We start from the raw sequence: 18,232 nt of genomic DNA, 5'->3' as shown, positions 1-18,232 counted from the left end.
TTATATTCACTCTAGCTTTAAAGTTATGATCCTGTAACAAGAAGACACTCTGCTTGCTTTCTGTTACTTATTCAAGAGCAGCAAGGACTGAAGTGGAAAAGTGTGGCTAAGCCTTGCGCTCCTCCCCAAGAGCAGAACTTGCCTTTGATATTGTAGGCACCGTCATTAAATTCCAGCTGGAACACATCGTAAGAGGATCGATTAGAATCCAAGGTCCCAGTCACCTTCCGGCATCCAATGAAGCCGTGTTCCCCGCGGAGAACGATGATGGGCCGGTTGATCAGTTTCATCAAGAAATACTCAGTTTCTCCTACTCAACAAGGAAAAAAGCAAAAATGGAAGAAAATCATAGTTAAGATTCTAGGACACAATCTGGAGCCAAAAGGATTGGGGAAAAGAGAGGGGTAATCAACTAAGCAAAAGTCCCAAAGACTTATTAACATAGGAGATATCTGTCTGCTGGTTCTTTGGATCATGAAATCAGTGATGAGATTGGATATGCAGACTTATTTGGACCTAATGATTTAAAGGAGAATTTTTGTAAGAGAAGTGGGAAGGGAGAGATGGGGATCCCGAGGGGACAAGAGAAGAGCTGGAGGTTGGTAACATGAATGACATTCTTGCATAGGCAAGGGTCAAGCTGTGGGTTCCAAGGAAGCCTATGACTATTCTCCCGGCAAAATCACAACTTAGGTGGAGCTTTTTTCCTTCTGTGAGGAGCATTTATCTCATCTGTCCATTTGCATTGTCATCTGCTGGGGGGTAAGTTCTGTCTTCTCTACTTCCCCTATCACAGAGCATAGAGTGGAGAGCCTCTGGTTTGAATCGTGTCCTCTCTACTTTCCCCAAACCAAAAATATTAATCAGAAAAGGTTCTAGAAATCTGGAAAGTAAAAGGTGGAAAGTGTTTCTTCCATCTCTTCTAAAGGGTTAAAAAAAAAAAAAAAAAAAGACTGACAATAAATCCCCAAACTTGAAGGAAAAGAAAAAAATAAGGGGGGAAAAAAATCCCTATTTAGTATCTACAGACTGTTAGGAATAGTTTAGGGATGAAAAAAACCACTCTTGCAAGAGGCATCTGCATGCTAAATCAGCAGATGTAAATATGGAAAAAGTTAATTGCAAATGGTGGTTTTTACTGTCAATAGATACAAATAGAACAAAAGAAAAGTGACCTCAGCCATCATGCTAAGAAAGGCAACATGTTATATATATCTACCAAGAAAACATGTACTTTTTTTTTTTTAAACTTTCGAGGATTTTAATGGTTGTTTTTTTTTTCCCCCTTGGTCTGACTCAGTGAGTTCTCCCCCTGAACTAAATTTAAAATGACAAATGGGAAAAAAGCTTTTAACACTTCTTAAAATGAAATTTAAGGGTACCCCCTTGTCTTTATCTCCTTCACTCTCCTAGAGTTAGTCTCACCTGCAGCTTCCACAGAGGCCGCCAGCTGTCCATTTTTCTTCGCAGTGACGTATTTCCCATTGGCAGCCTTGAGAGTGATCCGCTTGTCACACCATTCTATGTCAAAGTAGCAGCTGGCATTCCTGAGGACCAAGGACCCAAGCAGAAGCAGCTGTTATGGGGGTCTACCCAAGCCCCAGGATATCACATCCCTACCTTCAAATATGGAAAAGGGCAATAAATGACTGTGTCCTGAATCTAAATGATTTTAGATCTTATGATTTAATTTTAATTTTTTAAATTTAAATTTCAAATTTCAAATCTTTAAAATCATAAAAGTATTACTATCATTCCAAAGAATTCCTCCTCCATATACCACTCCTTACAATCCTACCTTGTTGCAAATAAATGCATTTAAGCAAAACAAGTCATCTTTACTGACCATGTATGGAAATATACACCTAGAATCCACCTAGGGCAGTGAATAGAATGAAGGGCCTGAAGTCAGCAAGGCCCTAATTCAAGCCTGGACAAGTTACTTAACCCCATTTGCCTCAGTTTCCTCTTCTGTAAAAAAGACACTATGATCCCAAAAGGTTCAATCTCTCTGAAAAAATCTGGTCTACATCATGCCTCTGGCTCCGTCCTATTTCTATATTGAACACAGACCAAGGGGACTTGCTCTAAACTAAGGATTCTTTACTTTCTTTTAGGCCTTGACTCATCGTGGCAGAAGCCTATGGACCCCTCCTCATGTTTTTAAATGCATTAGATAAAATATGTAAATTAAAAAGAAAGCCAATTAAAATAGTTACCTAATATTAAGAACACGTTCATGAGTCCCAGGTTAAGAACCCTTATTCTAAGCTTTCAATTTGTCTTCCCACACATGAAGGAAAAATAAAGACTTCTTTCTGAGTTTTCAGTTCCATTAAATCTCTACTGCAAGCATAAGAATATGGTTTATGCCCAAGAGCCTGGATACAGGCTGGTGGTCAGTGGCAGCTAGAAGGGTTCAACACTGATCACAAAAGCCAATGAAGAAAGATAGTCAGAAAGAGCAATGGATAGCTTTTCTTCTTTCCTTATCAGAAGCACAGCTACTCTTAGTCAGTGGCCCACTGAACTTTTAGACGGCCCATGTTGCCTAAACTATATTAGAGGGGCAGCTGGATGGCACAGTGGAATTGATAGTCTGGAGGACCTGAGTTCAAATCAAGTCTCATAATTTAATACTTCCTAGCTGTGTGACCCTGGGCAAGTCATTTAACTCCAACTGCCTCAGCAAAAAAAAGAAAAGAAAAAAAAAAAAAAAGAAAGAAACTATATTAGAAAGGCTACTCAGGACCATGCACAGGATGGCCCATGCCAGGAGTTTGTAGTTATACTACTTACAAATTTGAATTCAGGAGTTGAGCTACAGCAGGACTACAACTACCTGCATGTCTGCACTAAATCTGACAACAATATGATGAGGCTCTACCAGCAAGGGGCCACTAGGTTGCTCAAGAAGCAGCAAACTAGCCAGGTCAGAAAAGGAGCAGCCTAAAACATCCATGACTATCAGGGTCAAGCTTATGAGTGACTACTGCATGGAAAAAGAGGGAAAACCAATCTCAACAAAAAAAAAACCCCCAAAAAAACCCTCCCCCCCCTTAGCCCAGCTACTCACTTGGTTGAAGCAGTAGACTGTATTCCACCATTAGATGTTAGGGTCCAGTACTTGCCAGTGTGGGTCCGGAAAGCACACTTCTTAGTGTCCCTATTGATCTCTAGTTGGAAAGTTTCTTGGTCACTCTCTTCATCCTGATTGGCAGAGAGGTCCATTCCTGCATAGAGAAAAAGAAAGGTAAGATCCTCTAGAGCCCAATCAGTTTCCCTTATCTATCTGAACACTAATCAGCGCACAAGATGTAGATAAGTAGATGATAGATCTTCTAAGACCAAAAAAAAAAAAAAATATATATATATATATATACACACACACACACACACACACACATTCTACCTCAACAGGAACAATACTGGTCCTAAGAATTCTAACAATGATCTATCACAGGGATATGGGACTACATGTGGCTAGAAACTCTCCAAACTAGGTCAATTTCCTTATCTATTCTCCTTAAAAAATTTTTCTTTTTCAGAAGATTTTAAGTGAAACTATGAACCTCTACATTACACAGAGCTTGCTATTCTTTTGAAATATAAGTGCAACATGTAATTTTCCAAGCTGTTCTGATTTTCAGCTTCCTTTTGCTCTTTTCCATGCATTTTAACATGTTTTAAGAATCCTCTTTTCTTTCTTTTGTTTTTCGTAGCTTTCCCTCTCTTCTCTCCCTCAGATATCTTACACCCCCCCCTTCCATTTAGAAAAAAAAAAAAAAAGACATAAGCAAAACAAATTCCCATACTGGCTGCTTTTCACCTCTTTCATCCTTGTCAGAAGTCTCTTCCCCACCTAAATAGCCCCAACACCACAGAGGTCTCTCCTTAGAAAATAATCCAGGCTGAGAGGTGATCCCTACATGTAGGGTACATGCAAGAGTGGCTAACTAAAATCCCTGCATGGCAGGGTGTTAGCTCCAACCTCTCACCACAGCTTCTCTGGAGATTCCTGACCCTTGAAAGACAGATGACCTCCAGGTAAAGTATGAATGAAAGGTCAAAGGATCAGAAGCACCATCTGCTGGTACTATATAACTCTCCCACCACTCCCACTCCAATCTGAGAATTACCTTATCAAGCTATTTGACACACAAGTCAATGGGAGTTGGATTTGTTTGTTTTTTTTTAATTTCTTGGAGAATTTATTGTGTCTCAAAAGTTTTAATATTATTTAGCTATTATAACTTTCACATACATACACAAATTAATATAGCATAAAGTAAGTACATACAATTACATATATATCTTTTATCTAGCTATTATAGCTTTTATATATATTATATTTAATAGCTTATATGATTCCATTATATCTTACATAAAATGTAATTGTATATTTAAGCTCATATTTCATATAATGTATATATAGTTTATATAGTATGTAGCTATTATAGCTTATATTATCTAATGTAACATTACATGTTGCACATAATACATATGTAACAGCTTATATTACTATTACATATTATGGCATATATGTTTATATAATTCTTACATTTGACAGACGAGGAAACAGGCAAACAGGGTGAAATAACTTGTTCAGGTTCACACAGCTAGTAAGTATCTAAACACGGATCTTAACTCAGGTCTTCCTGACTCAAAACCTGACACTTTATCCACTGTATCACCTACCTGTCCCAATGGGAGGACATGTATATGCTGTAATTCTTCCCTTCTGGAAGGCTGAGACTGGTAGATTGGCCGAGTTAGGGAATTATTAATTTTAATTAAATCAAGCAGATATTTGCACTAAATTCAGGTATAAAATGGGTGAACTCCAAGGAAGGAAAAGGGAGAAGAACCCAGCCATTTGAGAAGAAGGGGAGGAAAACATAAGAGAGAAAGGGAGGGAAGTAGGAAGGGAGAGAAGGAGAAAGGGAAAGAGAGAGACAGAGAATACACACAGGAAACTCATTCATAAAAATTAAAAAACAAAACCCCAATAAGTATAGGAGTAAGGACAAGTAATACATGAATAATAAATGCTTTTAAAAAAGGGGGGGGAATCAAGAATACTCGCCCTCCCTGACTTCAAATCCTGGCCTCAGATATTTATTAGCTGTGTGATCCTGGGCAAGTTATTCCAAATAGTTTGCCTCAGTTCCTTATCTGTAAAATGAACTGGAGAAGGAAGGAAACGGCAAACCACTCCAGAATCTCCAAATGGGATCATGGCATGCCTGAAGCGATTCAACAACAGCAACACTAAGAATTTTATCATCAGTTCTAGAGCTGGAAAGGCAGCTTGTAGGAAAAACTACTAGGCTTGGAATCAGGAAAGAAACTACATTTGTATCCTCCCTCACTTCAAACCTTCTTAGTAAAGGAGATTACTAATGACCTTTACCTTACAGGGCTATTATGAGGATAAAATGTGAATCTATGTCAAGTGCTCGGTAAGCCTGAGCTATTGCAAAAATGTCCAGCCACCATTAATATAAAAGCTTGGGATGAATGAACCAAGTTTGGCAAATGAATACAAATGACAATAAAAAGGATAAACTACATTTGAGCCAGGAAGGGGGGAGGATGGGTCAATGATTGTGGACAAAAGGCAGAACTTCTTCACTTTTACTATGCCAAGAAAAACACTCAGGATTGGCAAGGGCCCTAGTGAGAAGGGAAAGCTGTCATTTTAAGAAGATCTACAAAAATGGGTAGCAGGAAATTGAAACCCAAGAAAGAGTAGGAAATGGTAAAAGCATGAATTGCTGCTCCTAGTCATTTCAAATAACCCAGAACTACTTCCTAAGGATGCCAAAAACTTAGGGTTGTGATGGTTATAATCTAAAAAAAAAAACAAAAAAAAAAAAACTTTATGAATGGATGAGGTACTGAGTTTTTTGTTGTTGTTGTTGTTGTTTTTAAGTACCACTGCTAATGAACCTGACTTGGTCTTAACAAAAATCTAGAGCATTTAGATCACTGCAATCATTTAGAATGGGAAGCATGGTTGATTGAACCAGCAAGGCTTCTTTCAGAATAGGTCATGCCAAATTGTCTTTATTTCTTTTTTACAGGGTTACTAGTTTATAATCAGGAGAATGCCATTGACATAGGAAACCTCAATTGCATGGAGTCAAAAACTAGGCTGAGGCTGTTGGGTTCCATTTTTCTTTAAAAGGCAATCAACTTCACATCATGCATTATCACCTTTTTTTCCAAATGAGCTTCCTTCTGCCAAATGATGTTCTATTAACCTCCCCCCACCACACACAGAAAGACATTTAATAACAATTATGAAAACCTGAAAATAGTTCATTATAAAATTTAAGAAAATTTAACAACTGTCTGCATCAATTTAAAAAAGAAAAGATTTTTATATGTTTTGTTTTTACATAACCATCTTTTCTAAATTCTTTCTCCCCAGGAAAATCTCACAAAAAAGTTTAAAAATAAAAAAAGTTCAACAAAAGTAACTAAAGTGTGGCGTGAATTTTTAAAATTGGTTTGATACCTTTTATTCTTCTATCAGTTACTTCTAGATCAACATCTCTCCCCTCTTTACTTTCCAAAGGAACCTTCCCATGGAATCAAGACCAACCAACCTACTGGTGTTGGGAGAGTAGATGACAACATTTTGCACCCATAGCTTCTGGAGAGAACTTCCCTATCTCTGCTTGGGGCCAAGATTGGTCATTGTAATTACTCAGTGTGGTGGAGCAAACTTTTTCAACATTATCCCTAAAGATCTGAACAAATCCCCACTGACAAAAGCTTTCTCTTCTCTCCCTTCTCCCTCTCTCCTCTCTCTTACCAAAGCATCTTCCGTTAATTCAATGAGCCATGCTAGGGGAGAAATAACTCCCTCTTCTGTCTTTGGGCAGCTAGGTGGCATCATAGTGCACAAAGTACCTGGCTTGAAAATTCATTATTTTCCCAAGGTAAAATCTGACCTCAGACATCTACCAGCTGTGTGACTCTAGGCAAATCACTTTACCCTGTTTGCCTCAGTTTCCTCATCAGTACAATGAACTGGCAAACCACTCCAGTATCTTTGCCAAAAAAAATCCCAAATGGGGTCACAAAGAGTGACTGAAGATGATTGAAAAACAACAACTGCCTTTGCAGCTGTTGTGCGAGATGCATCAATTTGTGGTCTCAGTGGAATTATCTAATTGCATTTAAGCATTGTGTTTTCCTGAGGGCACCACCTTTTCCCTTCTTTTCCTTCCCCAAGAGCTTATAAGCCTAGCATACAGTAGGGAGGGAGGGGAATAAGTATTTATATAATACCTACTATGTGCCAGGCACTTTACAAATGCTATTCCATTTGATCCTCAAAACCCTGCAAGGGAGGTGCTGTTATTAGTCCTGTTTTACAGTAAGGGAAACAAACTGAGGCAAACAGAGGTTAAGTGACTTGTGATGATAAGCATGAGAGGCAAGTTTGAACTCAGATTTTCCAGCCCTCTATGCCTCCAAGGTACTTAACAAATGACTGATTCCTCTATTCAAACACTTTGCTCTGGATTTTGATTGTTGATCTGCTTTCCTCTGTGTCCAAAATCTTCTCAGGCCTCCCTTCCCAGGGTTAGGTTCTTAGTCTTAATTATCACCTGTGTCTCAAGGAGCAGAAATGAATTTTGGCCATTTGGCCCCCCAGCCAGGGCCTCCAATACCCTGGAAACTGGTCTTTGTATACCCTTTGACCGACAGCCTTTGTTTATTTGTAGAAAAGCAAAGATAAGACTCCGTGAATGGTGCCAGCTAATAATGCCTCCTTGCCTTGCTGTGAATACCATAGAAAACTGCAGGGTGGTTTGTGGGAGAGCTGCTATGCAATGAAGTCATTCTCAATCAGTCACAGACATGGGGATTGTTGTCTAACCCCCTGCAGCTGCCGGCAGGTTTTGTTATCCTAGGAGATGGGAGCCTCTCACTGGGAAGCTTTTGTAAAACTCAGGTCTCTTTCCTAATCTAAACCTATTCTCCCTCCAAAACTTTAAAGCAGCCCAGAGCCCTTCTTAAATTAGCAGTGGGAAAGGCTTAGAGTCAAGGAAGTTGAATTTGAAATTCCCACCTAGCTGATAAGCTGGTTCTGGCCAAGTCACACATATGGCTTTCCATGGGTTTACAGCATGGCTTTACTAAGTTGTTAACTTCATTCTCTTTCATATTCTCTCTCTCTCTCTCTCTCTCTCTCTCTCTCTCTCTCTCTCTCTCTCTCTCTCTCTCTCTCTCTCTCTCTCTGTCTCTCTCTGTCTATCTCTCTGTCTCTCTCTGTCTCTCTCTGTCTCTCTCTCTGTCTCTCTCTCTGTCTCTCTCTCTCTTTCTCTCTCTCTCTCTCTCTCTCTCTCTCTCTCTCTCTCTCTCTCTCTCTCTCTCTCTCTCTCTCTCTCTCTCCCCTTTCCAAAATCTCTCTTCTCCTCCTCCCTCCCTCCCTCCCTCCCCTCTATTATTCCCTTAGCACTAAATCTGAGATTAAGTTTCATTTTTGCAGGTCAATACAAAAGAACCAAAAGGGGCTTGTTCACATCTGGGAGCCTTTGTTTCTGGTGGAACCGCCAACTCGTAATTGGTATGACCCAAAGAATGCACTGAGTCAGGCACTGGCTCCCTTGTGGAGAGTGGGGGTAGTAGTGAGGTCTAACATAACCAATAAGTGATTTTTTTAAAAAAGGAAAACACACCTCGAATGCACGAGTACACGTACGTACATGTACACACACACAAAGTTAAACTAATGGGAATCATCCAGAAAACCCAAATCAACTCCACCAATGCCAAAAGTCTTGCTATTCCAACTGAGAACTTTTAGAAAAAGGTTTAGGGAATGAAAATGAGATTTTAGCCCATCTGGTGCCATCACATACTCCAGATGCTGTGCAAACATGTGATGGTTTGCCCAGGAACTAGCCCACCATGAACTTCTAGGTAATGAGAACCACCCCCATGCAAGCATGATCATAAGGCTGGACCAGAATGTGCTACTGGACTTTTGGGTGGTCAAAATTAAGGATAAAACAAACCAGGTGGTTTACTGGGTCAGCTAGGCACTGTCCAACAAAGCAGAGATGGCAATGAACTTGGAATCTGGATAAAGTTAATTTCTGTTTCAAATCATTTCCAATTATGTGCCACTGTAACACAATTATGTGCCTCGGTTTCCTCGTCTACAAATGGGGGACTGGATAAGTGGGAAAGGCTAATTTGGACTTGATGGACTCTCCTGGTAACAATCTGTGATCCTAAGAGAAAGCAAGAAAGAGAAGTTCCATTTTTAGGCTCTCATCTACTTGTCCTGTAGTGTTTATTTCATATTGGATGGAGGTTCTAATACAGCATTTCAAAGACAGATGTTGCTCACTAGCCTACTTAAAAAGAAAGTCTGTCAATCTGTCTTTTTACAGCCTTCTGTAAGGTAGTGAGGGCGGGGTGGAAATCTTCCACTAACTGCATAACAACTGCAACTCATCCAGTAAAATGCCTATTTGGCAAGGCTAGAATAAGGTCTAGATCACAGATATCTGTGTGGTTTAGCTTAAGTTGTACACTGGGCCATGGGCCAGCTGTGAAGGGCTCCCCACCTCTAGGCAGACGAGCAGAGCACATGCCATACACTTTAGCAAATCCTGCCAGATGGGTTGTGCATGAGAGGATGGGCAAGAAGCATCCATCTATACAGAAACCCTGGTCAAACAGATTCATAGAAACCATTCCTCGGCACAGACTGTGTGACCATTCATTTACTCCACAAACACATATTTGAGTATTGCTAACTACTGTGTTAAGTCCTGGGGGACCCAAAGACAAAAATGAAAAGAATTTCCAACCTCAAGAAGCTTACTGGGAGGCACAACACTGATTCGGGCATGTTTAATCTAAGGTAAATTTAGACATGGGAAGGATGAAAGGAAAAAAAGAAATGAGAAGAGTTCCCATTTGGAAAGACACATGAATTCTGCTTTAAAGGAAGCAGAGGGGAGGAGGGAGAATTTGAAGGAGGAAAGGGTATAATTAATGTAAAGCTATACCTGCCAGGTTAAATAGTTTGTATTTTATCTTAGGGGGAACAGGGAACTCACTGAAGATTTGTACTTGGGGAGGATTGTTTGGGGATTTACTAAACAATAAATTTGTCTCCTTTCTTTGGATTCACTTAATCATTTTTAAATCTCTATTCTCTATGCATGGTTAATCCCCAAGAATAAGCAAGCAAGACAATGTAGGAAACCACTTGATAGGGAGAGAAAAAAACATTTAGACTTGGGAGTCGAGATCTAGACTTAAATTCTTTTTCAGTCATTTAGGATAAAATAGGATTTAGGTCAAGAAGGGACTTAAGTCCTTCCAGGACAAGCCAGCATCATAGTGTTAAAAATTTTGAACTGAAATGGACCTTAGATCACTTACAGTCTTCTTATTTTCCAGATGACAAAGTCAAGGCATCATAACCTAGCAAATACAATGTTGGATTTGGAGTTGGGAAGACAAAGAACAAGTCAATTAATTTCCTTAGTTCTATTTCCTCATCTGTAAAATGGGAACAATAACACCCAGAGTGCCTATCTCACAGGGTAGTTGTGAGGATCCAATGAGAAAATTTATGGAAATGCTCTGTAAACTTTTAACAGCTGTTTCTTTTTACTAATTTCAAGCCCAAATCTGCTGGGGTTTTTTTTCCACATATATGTTCTTAAGAGTAGGACCAAATAGCCCCTGAGTCCCTTCTGGTTCTAGAGCTCAGAAAAGCTTCTAATTTACTATGTGATCATGTAGCCTCTTAAGGACCTCCGTTTTTTAACTTATAAAATGAAGATTGGTCCAGAGAACCTTTAAAAGTTCTTCCAGATTGGGAACTGAATGGATGCTCATCAGTTGGGGAAAGGCTGAATGAGTTATGGTATATGAATGTTATGGAACATTATTGTTCTATAACAATCATCAGGATGATTTCAGAGACCTGGAGAGATTTACATGAACCGATGATAAGTGAAATGAGCAGAACCAAGGGAACATTGTGCATAGGAACAATAAGATTATGATTATCAACTGTGATGGACCTGACTCTATAACAATGAAGTAATTCAGGCCAATTCCAATAGACTTATGATGGAGAGAGCCATCTGCACCCAGAAACTATGGAGACTGAATGTGGATCAAAACATAGTTTTTTCATCTTTTTGGGGGTTGTGTGCTTGCTTTCCCTTATTTTTTCCTTTTTGGTCTGATTTCTTTTGTGTGGCATAAGTGTAGAAATGTGTGCAGAAGAATTTGTAAATGTTTAACATATATTGGATTCCTTGTTATTATCTGGGGGAGAGAGTCGGGGAAGGGAAGGAGAAAAATTTGAAACTTGGTTTTACAAGAGTGAGTGTTGAAAACTATCTTTGCATGTATTTTGAAAATAAAAGGCTGTTATCTTTTAAAAAAAATTCTTCTAATCCTGATTGTATATATGTGGAATGCAAACCAGAAAACAAGTTCCCCTTGGTCCCTACATCTTTCAGTAATAAGAAACTTGTATATTGTTAAGTAAATGACCAAGCTCCCTAAGGGCTGAGGTACACTGCATCCCTTTAGGGCATCTCATCCTGGGCACACTCAATTGGGGGGCTGCAGTGGGCAGTTTCTACAGCTCTATAAAAGCTCTCATTGGAGCCAGGAGGACACTCTTCCATCCCACTTTAAGATTAGTTTCAGCACCATCTGGATTTCTCCTCCAACTGTGCTCATTTTCCACAGAGAGCAGATCTCAGGATATCTGGCAATGGAGACTGAACTGGACTTTGAGCTTAAGTACTTAATCCATGCTTAGACAAATTCCCACCATCAGTCTCTCTCTCTCCTCCTCCCCCCTTTTTCTCTCCCCTTCTGGATATCTCTCTCTGTTTTAGTCCTTCCTTTCCTCCCTTCCTCCTTCTCTATATATTCCCTTTCCTATCTCTCTCCATCTCCTTCTCACCCCCCCTCCCCACACACCAATCTTCATATCCCCCAGTTTGCAAACAGCAGTATTTGATCTGGATGCTCCCAACAGTAGCAACTGGAGAATCTGTAAAGCCTTGTGCTTCCTGTCTGGTTTTCTCTCTCCTTTAGGTGAGAGGAAAACACCTCTTGATGAGAGAGAGATAAACTGGCACCATTTGGTCTTAAAATCCCTAATTAAGAGACTAGTGTTACTATAGAAACAGGTTTTCTTCCCCTCTATTAAAAAAAAAAAAAAAGCACTTCAGATATCCTTGAGACTAAGGCTTCTTCACACTTTTAATTACCATCCAGACAGTGGTATAACAGGCATTTAGAACATCACAGAAGAAAGACAAAAGGAGGGAACCTCAGATTACATGGATTACCAACCAGGGTAAGAAGATTCGCCCTTAGGGGAGAGAGGTCTACTTCAGGCTCACAAAGAAGGGAAAATCTTTCCCTCACACACATCCATATATTCTCTCTCTCTGTCTCTCTCACACATACACCTATAGTCTATGAGCACCTTGATTAAAAAAAAAAAAAAAAAAAAACCCAAAACACCCCCCACAACTTTTTTTAGAAAATAAAAGTAAAAACCCCTAAAGTTAAGCGCAGAATTGGGTTACATGGACTCAGTGAAAAAGAAATGTACTAATAATAATTTTTAAAAACCCTCCATTCCAGTAGAGGAAGGCTTCAAAGGGGCTGAAACAGAGACCAAACAGGAGGTTCCATTGGGGCTCAAGCTGTGGAAATAAAGAAATGCTGCCCAGTAGAGCAACATCAGGAGAATCCAGAATGTTTATTCACAAGTGGCATCTGCAATTCTGATGCTCCATCCGTGAAACAAAGGGGAAAGAAAAAAAATCAAAAGCCCTTACATGGGCTGCCCCTCCCCTTGGGGCCTAACACTGGCTGGCAGATGGCATTACTCCTCTGGCAGCCTCCAGGAGGCCGGCTCTGCATTACCCCCTCGGAAGCTTAGCCTGGTACTTCAGGAGGTATCTGCCTCATTTCCCTGCAGGGACACCCAGCGAGCAACATGTGGGGAGATGAAAGAAGAGCCCTTGGGATCTTGGATTCATTACTGAGGGTGGGGTAGCTCAGGAACAGCAGGACCTCCAGGGCTCCCTCTCCCCCAGTTCTTTGGATCCCTTCTGCCCCAAGTACCATGGGAGGCTTTCATTACTTTGCTCTTGGGGGTGTCTTTCATGTGAGAGCTATTTTTACCCTTCTGTTGAGGGTCAGAGGCTTAGACAGCTAGAGGGTTACATGCTATGCTGTGGCTGAGAGAAGACTGGTCTTCCTGCCCCAATTCTCCCCCTCCTCCCAACTCCCCTCCAGATACACCTTGACTTGATGAGTCATGGGCTTTTAAGTAGTTTACCTTCTTCAGGTCAAGAGTGGTAGGGAAAGCAATTTTTAGGCAACAGGGCTGGGGGAAGTCAGTCAGAATATCAATTAATCAATGAACAAAATATTTATTAAGCGTGCTAGACATTGTGGAAAGGTTCAAAGACAATTCCTACTGTGAGAGAACCTCATCTTTTAATAGGAAAGATAACAAGTGTATTTGGAAGTACAGAAAATAAAATTAATAAATGCGACTGTATACAACATATTCGGTCACTTCTGATTCTTTGTGATCCCATTTGAGGTTTTCTTGACAAAAAACACCAGAATGGGTATAATGAATTCCAACTCATTTTACAGATGAGGAAACTGAGGCAAACAGAATAAAGTGACTTGCCCAAGGTTACTCGGCTAGTAAGTGTCTGGGGACAGATTTGAATTCAGGACAATAAGTCTTCCTAACACTATCCACTTTGCCACCTTAAACACAAGTAGTCTGGAAGGGAAGAATTAGGAAATACTTCATGCAGAAGATGAATAATGCTTGAGGTATATTATAAAGAAAGAGAAAGCCTCTGAGGGGAGTCAATAAGGAGGGGGCAGGAACCTCGGACAGCTAATGCAAAAGCACAGATTTAAATGTTCAGAGAGCCAGTCTGGCTACTAAAACTAACCCATGATGGCCATTTGAAACTCTAGGCATACAAACACTTAGAGCAACAATTTCCAAAGTAGGAACCACTGATAATTTGCTCCAAAAAAATTAAACAGATCCTCTGTGGTCTAAATGTCTCCCCTATGTACTGCTACTTAACAAATGTATGTAGATGCTGTTGTGATTAATAAAATATGAATGCACTTAAAAGCTTTGTGGAATTCACAGTAGCTTGCATATCTAACTCATGTAAATACCCAAAATTGATGTTAAAAGGAGTATGTTATACTTGAAAAGGTCAGAACCCTTGGTCTAGAGGAAGAAATAGCATGCTGTATGTGATGAGTTTTATATGATCCGAATTCTCAGTGTCATGACAAAAAGCTACCTTTTGACAAAAACTCTATATATAACACAAAATTCAAAGCAGCACTTTTCTAGCAAAAAACTAGAAACAGAGTAGGTCCCAATTGGTTGCAGAATAACCAAATAAATTGTGTATATTCAGTTAATAAACAGTTATTAAGAATCTACCATGTGTCAGGAATATAGGGATAACTTGGAAATACAAAAAAAAAGGCAAAAGACATTTGAAGCTTTAGTGTAGTGGGGGAGACACACAGACACAGCTTTGGACATAAACAAGTTATGTACAGCACAAGTTTGGAGATAATTAGCAGAATATACAAAATGTCAAAGAATTGTATTGAACCGTATCAAACAATGAATGAGGAAGTAAGAGAAACAAGGAAAAAACATATGGACTGATTCATAGTGCAATGAGCAAAATCAAGAGAACAATGAAAACAATGGTTAAAGTGAAGCCAAAATTGACAATATTTTAATGATCAATTTTGGCCCCAGAAAGCAGAATTTAAGTATCCATCCCTGTTACAATGATGGGAGGCTATACTATAAGCTTCTATTCAGTTGATTTATCAGTTGGTTTTGCTCAATGTTTTTCTCTATTAAAAATAGAATACATCTGGAAATGGCTACTGTCAAAACAAAAGGCAGCAATTTTAAAAAGCCAATCCTTTGACTATATGATATTCAATTCTGATAGACGTGGCTCTCTTCAACAATGAGATGATTCAAACCAGTTCCAATTGTTCAGTGATGAAGACGCCATCTATACCCAGAGAGAGGACTGTGGGAACTGAGTGTGGTTCACAACATAGCATTCTTACTCTTTCTGTTGATGTTTGCTTGCATTGTTTTCTTTTGCAGGTTTTTTTCCCCTTCTTGATCTGATTTTTCATGTACAGCAAGATAACTGTATAAATATGTATGCATATATTGGATTTAACATGTATTAGACTATCTACCATCTAGGGGAGGGGGTAAGGAGGAGGGAAAATTTGGAACACAAAGTTTTTTTAAGGGTCAATGTTGAAAAATTACCCATGCATGTTTTGTAAATAAAAAGCTTTAATAAAAAAAATTTTAAGCCAATATTTCTCTAATTGATCATTATAAATATTTATTAAGCGCCTACTATATTCCAGACATTGTGCTGAGGGCAAAGATGTTTATGACAAAATAAACCCCGAATATTAATTCCAGACTCTATCACTAAGTAATAATATGATATTGAACTATTTCCTGTACTTTTGAGCCTCAAAGTTCCTCATTCAAATAAATGAAAGGGCTGGACTAAATCTAAACAGGTGCCTTTTTCCAGCTCTTAAATCATGAGCCAAAGGCTCTTCACTCATACAAAAGCAAAACAACAGTCTTTATCTCTTTATTATTAACACACTGCATCCAAATTTGGTTGCTACATTTTTTTCATTATACACATTCCATACTTTCCTATCTGTTCTTCTGTGCTCACTTTATTCCCAATCAATTAGCACTTAGTGAGTGGCTATTATGTACCAAGTTCTAAGGATATAACAACAAAAGGGAAACAAGCCATTTCCCCCTCAAGAAGCTCACCTTCTGTGGGTGTAAAGGAAGGGAGGGGAAGAAGGCAAAGAAACAACCTGTCCTTGTAAATACAATCCCTCCAAAGAGAAGTATAAAAAATTATGCAAAATAATACAAAGTAGTTTTTGGAAGGGAGTCTCCAGGAGCTGGAAAGAATAAGAAAAGATTTCTTGCAGAAGGTATCCATTATCTCTAACATCCTCTTCCTTACTTGTTGAATTCATATCCATTCTTTTAAACCTAACTCAGATGCCCTGTCTTTCAAGAAGCATTCTCTGATAACCACCTCCCCTCACAAAGATAATAACCCCCCTCCTTATTATGGAACTTTGCTTTCATATTTTATTCATTATGTATTTATCTGTCCAAATATTTCCTTCCACTTATCTTACTGCCCTCCCTATTGTACTACAGTTCGGGGATCATATTTTCTAAATTTTGTATTTTCTAACAGAGTGCTCTCAACACAGTAGAAGCTGAATAAATTGATGTTCAATTCAATTCCAACATCTAGATAATTCAGCAACTCTTTGATGGTTCAAGAATGTTTTTCATGTTTTAAATGCCATAGGGAATGTCAGCAGTGGTAAGACAACTACTAACTGGAGAGACATTCCCATTCAAATATCAGTAGCACAATTACTGCTTGGTACTTCTCCCAGGCTGGCTTTCTTCTTTTGCCCCATAATTATGGGAGTATCCCCTAAGGTCCCTCATTTCTTCTTTTCTCTCTCCATCTTCTCTCTCTTGGTTCAATTAACTCTTTTCCAAATGATTCCCAGATCCATATATCCAACCCTCCTCTTCTCTTTCTTCTGCATATTGACCATTTCCAACTGGACTCCCAATAGACATTTCAAATAAAAATCCAAAACACAACTCATCATCTTTCCCCTCCAACCTATCTATTTTCCAATCACTTCCCCCCCCCCCCCGTATCTGTTAAGGGGGTAACCATCCTTCTATTCACCCAGGCTTAAAAGCCAGAATCATCTGTCTCCTCATTTGCCATCATCCCTCAAATCCAATCAAGTCATCAAATTCTTTTGATTCTATCTCCAATACATCTCAGATCCATACATACACACATTATCTTAGTGTGTCTGGAAGATGCGTTTTCAAAAGAAGCAATCCTCTTGCTACCAAATAGGAGACACAGGACTTCATGGAGAAGCACTAGAATGTCAAAGCTACAAGAGATCTTGACAGTCAAGTAGTGCATCCCACACACACAAAAAAGTGATTTGCCCAAGATATCTTCCCTCTTCCCTGCTCCCCCACATCTTCTTCTATAGTAATGCTACTTGAAAGCAATGTTTATTTTTGCATACATATCTCCATCATCTTGCACAGTATCTGACATCAATCAAGGATCTAAGGTTGTTTATTGAATGAATAGTTCTAGAGATATCCTAGTATTTGGATTTTTTTTAATAATTTGATTTTTAATCATATCCAAATATCTGAACTGGATGAAAAGAAAAAGATACTTTAAAAGAAGCAAGATTCTAACACTGTTACTTCCAATTCTATCCAACCCCACACTTCATCCCCCAATCATATTTCAATTATATAGAAGATAATGTTCCCAAATATACTAGTTTAGGAATCAGAAGATCTACAGATTAGTCCTGGCTCTGACACAAACTAGGCATATGTACTGAAAAATCACTGAGCCTCCTCTTCCACACTAACTAAAAAAAGGGTGTTTGATTAGATAATTGTTAAATGTCTTGTCTAGCTCTAAAATTCTACAATTTACTGGAATCATGGACAAAAAGGAAGCTTTTGCAAACGGAGCTACAGGCAACCTAGGAAGATGCTATATATTTTTTAAAAGACCACTTTGTTTTTCCCTTTTGTTCTGATTTTTTTTTCACAACATGACTAACATGGAAGTATGTTTAAAATGATTGTATCTATATAGACTGCTTCCTATATCTTGGGAAAGGAAGGAGTACAAAAATTTGGAACTCAATCTTACAAAAATGAATGTTGAAAACTATCTTTACAAGTAACAAAAAATAAAACAATATTGAAATTTAAAAAAGAGAGAAAAAAGAAGCCTATATAATACTACCCATTGCTTAAGAAAAAAGAGACCACTTTAATATCCATACTTCCCTACCTCATTATGCCTAACTAAGAAGGAAGCTCAACCATTATCCTTCCCCTGTAGCTCTTCATTTAAATAAATCCCTTCTCATAAGAGGGGACTATTCATCAAGAAAAGTGATGTAGGTTGGATCTGTTATTTCATTGCTTTAAGGCTGAGGTCCTTAAGTTAGGGTCCAAAGAGTCAATAAATTT

The 18,232-nt window shown here is 38.9% G+C and overlaps 1 protein-coding gene across 1 annotated transcript in view; it reads right to left on the bottom strand.

Annotated features, from left to right (window-relative positions):
- Positions 1 to 18,232, bottom strand: part of FSCN1 (fascin actin-bundling protein 1) — a 38,737-nt gene that overhangs the window by 8,894 nt on the left and 11,611 nt on the right. Inside the window, exons 2-4 of the mRNA XM_074281239.1 lie at positions 3,077 to 3,233; positions 1,426 to 1,547; positions 143 to 310 (exon numbers count right to left, since the gene is read on the bottom strand). Of these exons, the coding sequence (XP_074137340.1) occupies positions 143 to 310; positions 1,426 to 1,547; positions 3,077 to 3,233 (447 nt within the window). The remainder of the gene's footprint in view (positions 1 to 142; positions 311 to 1,425; positions 1,548 to 3,076; positions 3,234 to 18,232) is intronic.

The sequence above is a fragment of the Sminthopsis crassicaudata genome, chromosome 1, assembly GCF_048593235.1.
Source record: "Sminthopsis crassicaudata isolate SCR6 chromosome 1, ASM4859323v1, whole genome shotgun sequence".
NCBI lineage: Eukaryota > Metazoa > Chordata > Mammalia > Dasyuromorphia > Dasyuridae > Sminthopsis > Sminthopsis crassicaudata.
The sequence above is the reverse complement of the archived record's forward strand: the minus strand, read 5'-3'. Positions and strand labels throughout refer to the sequence as shown.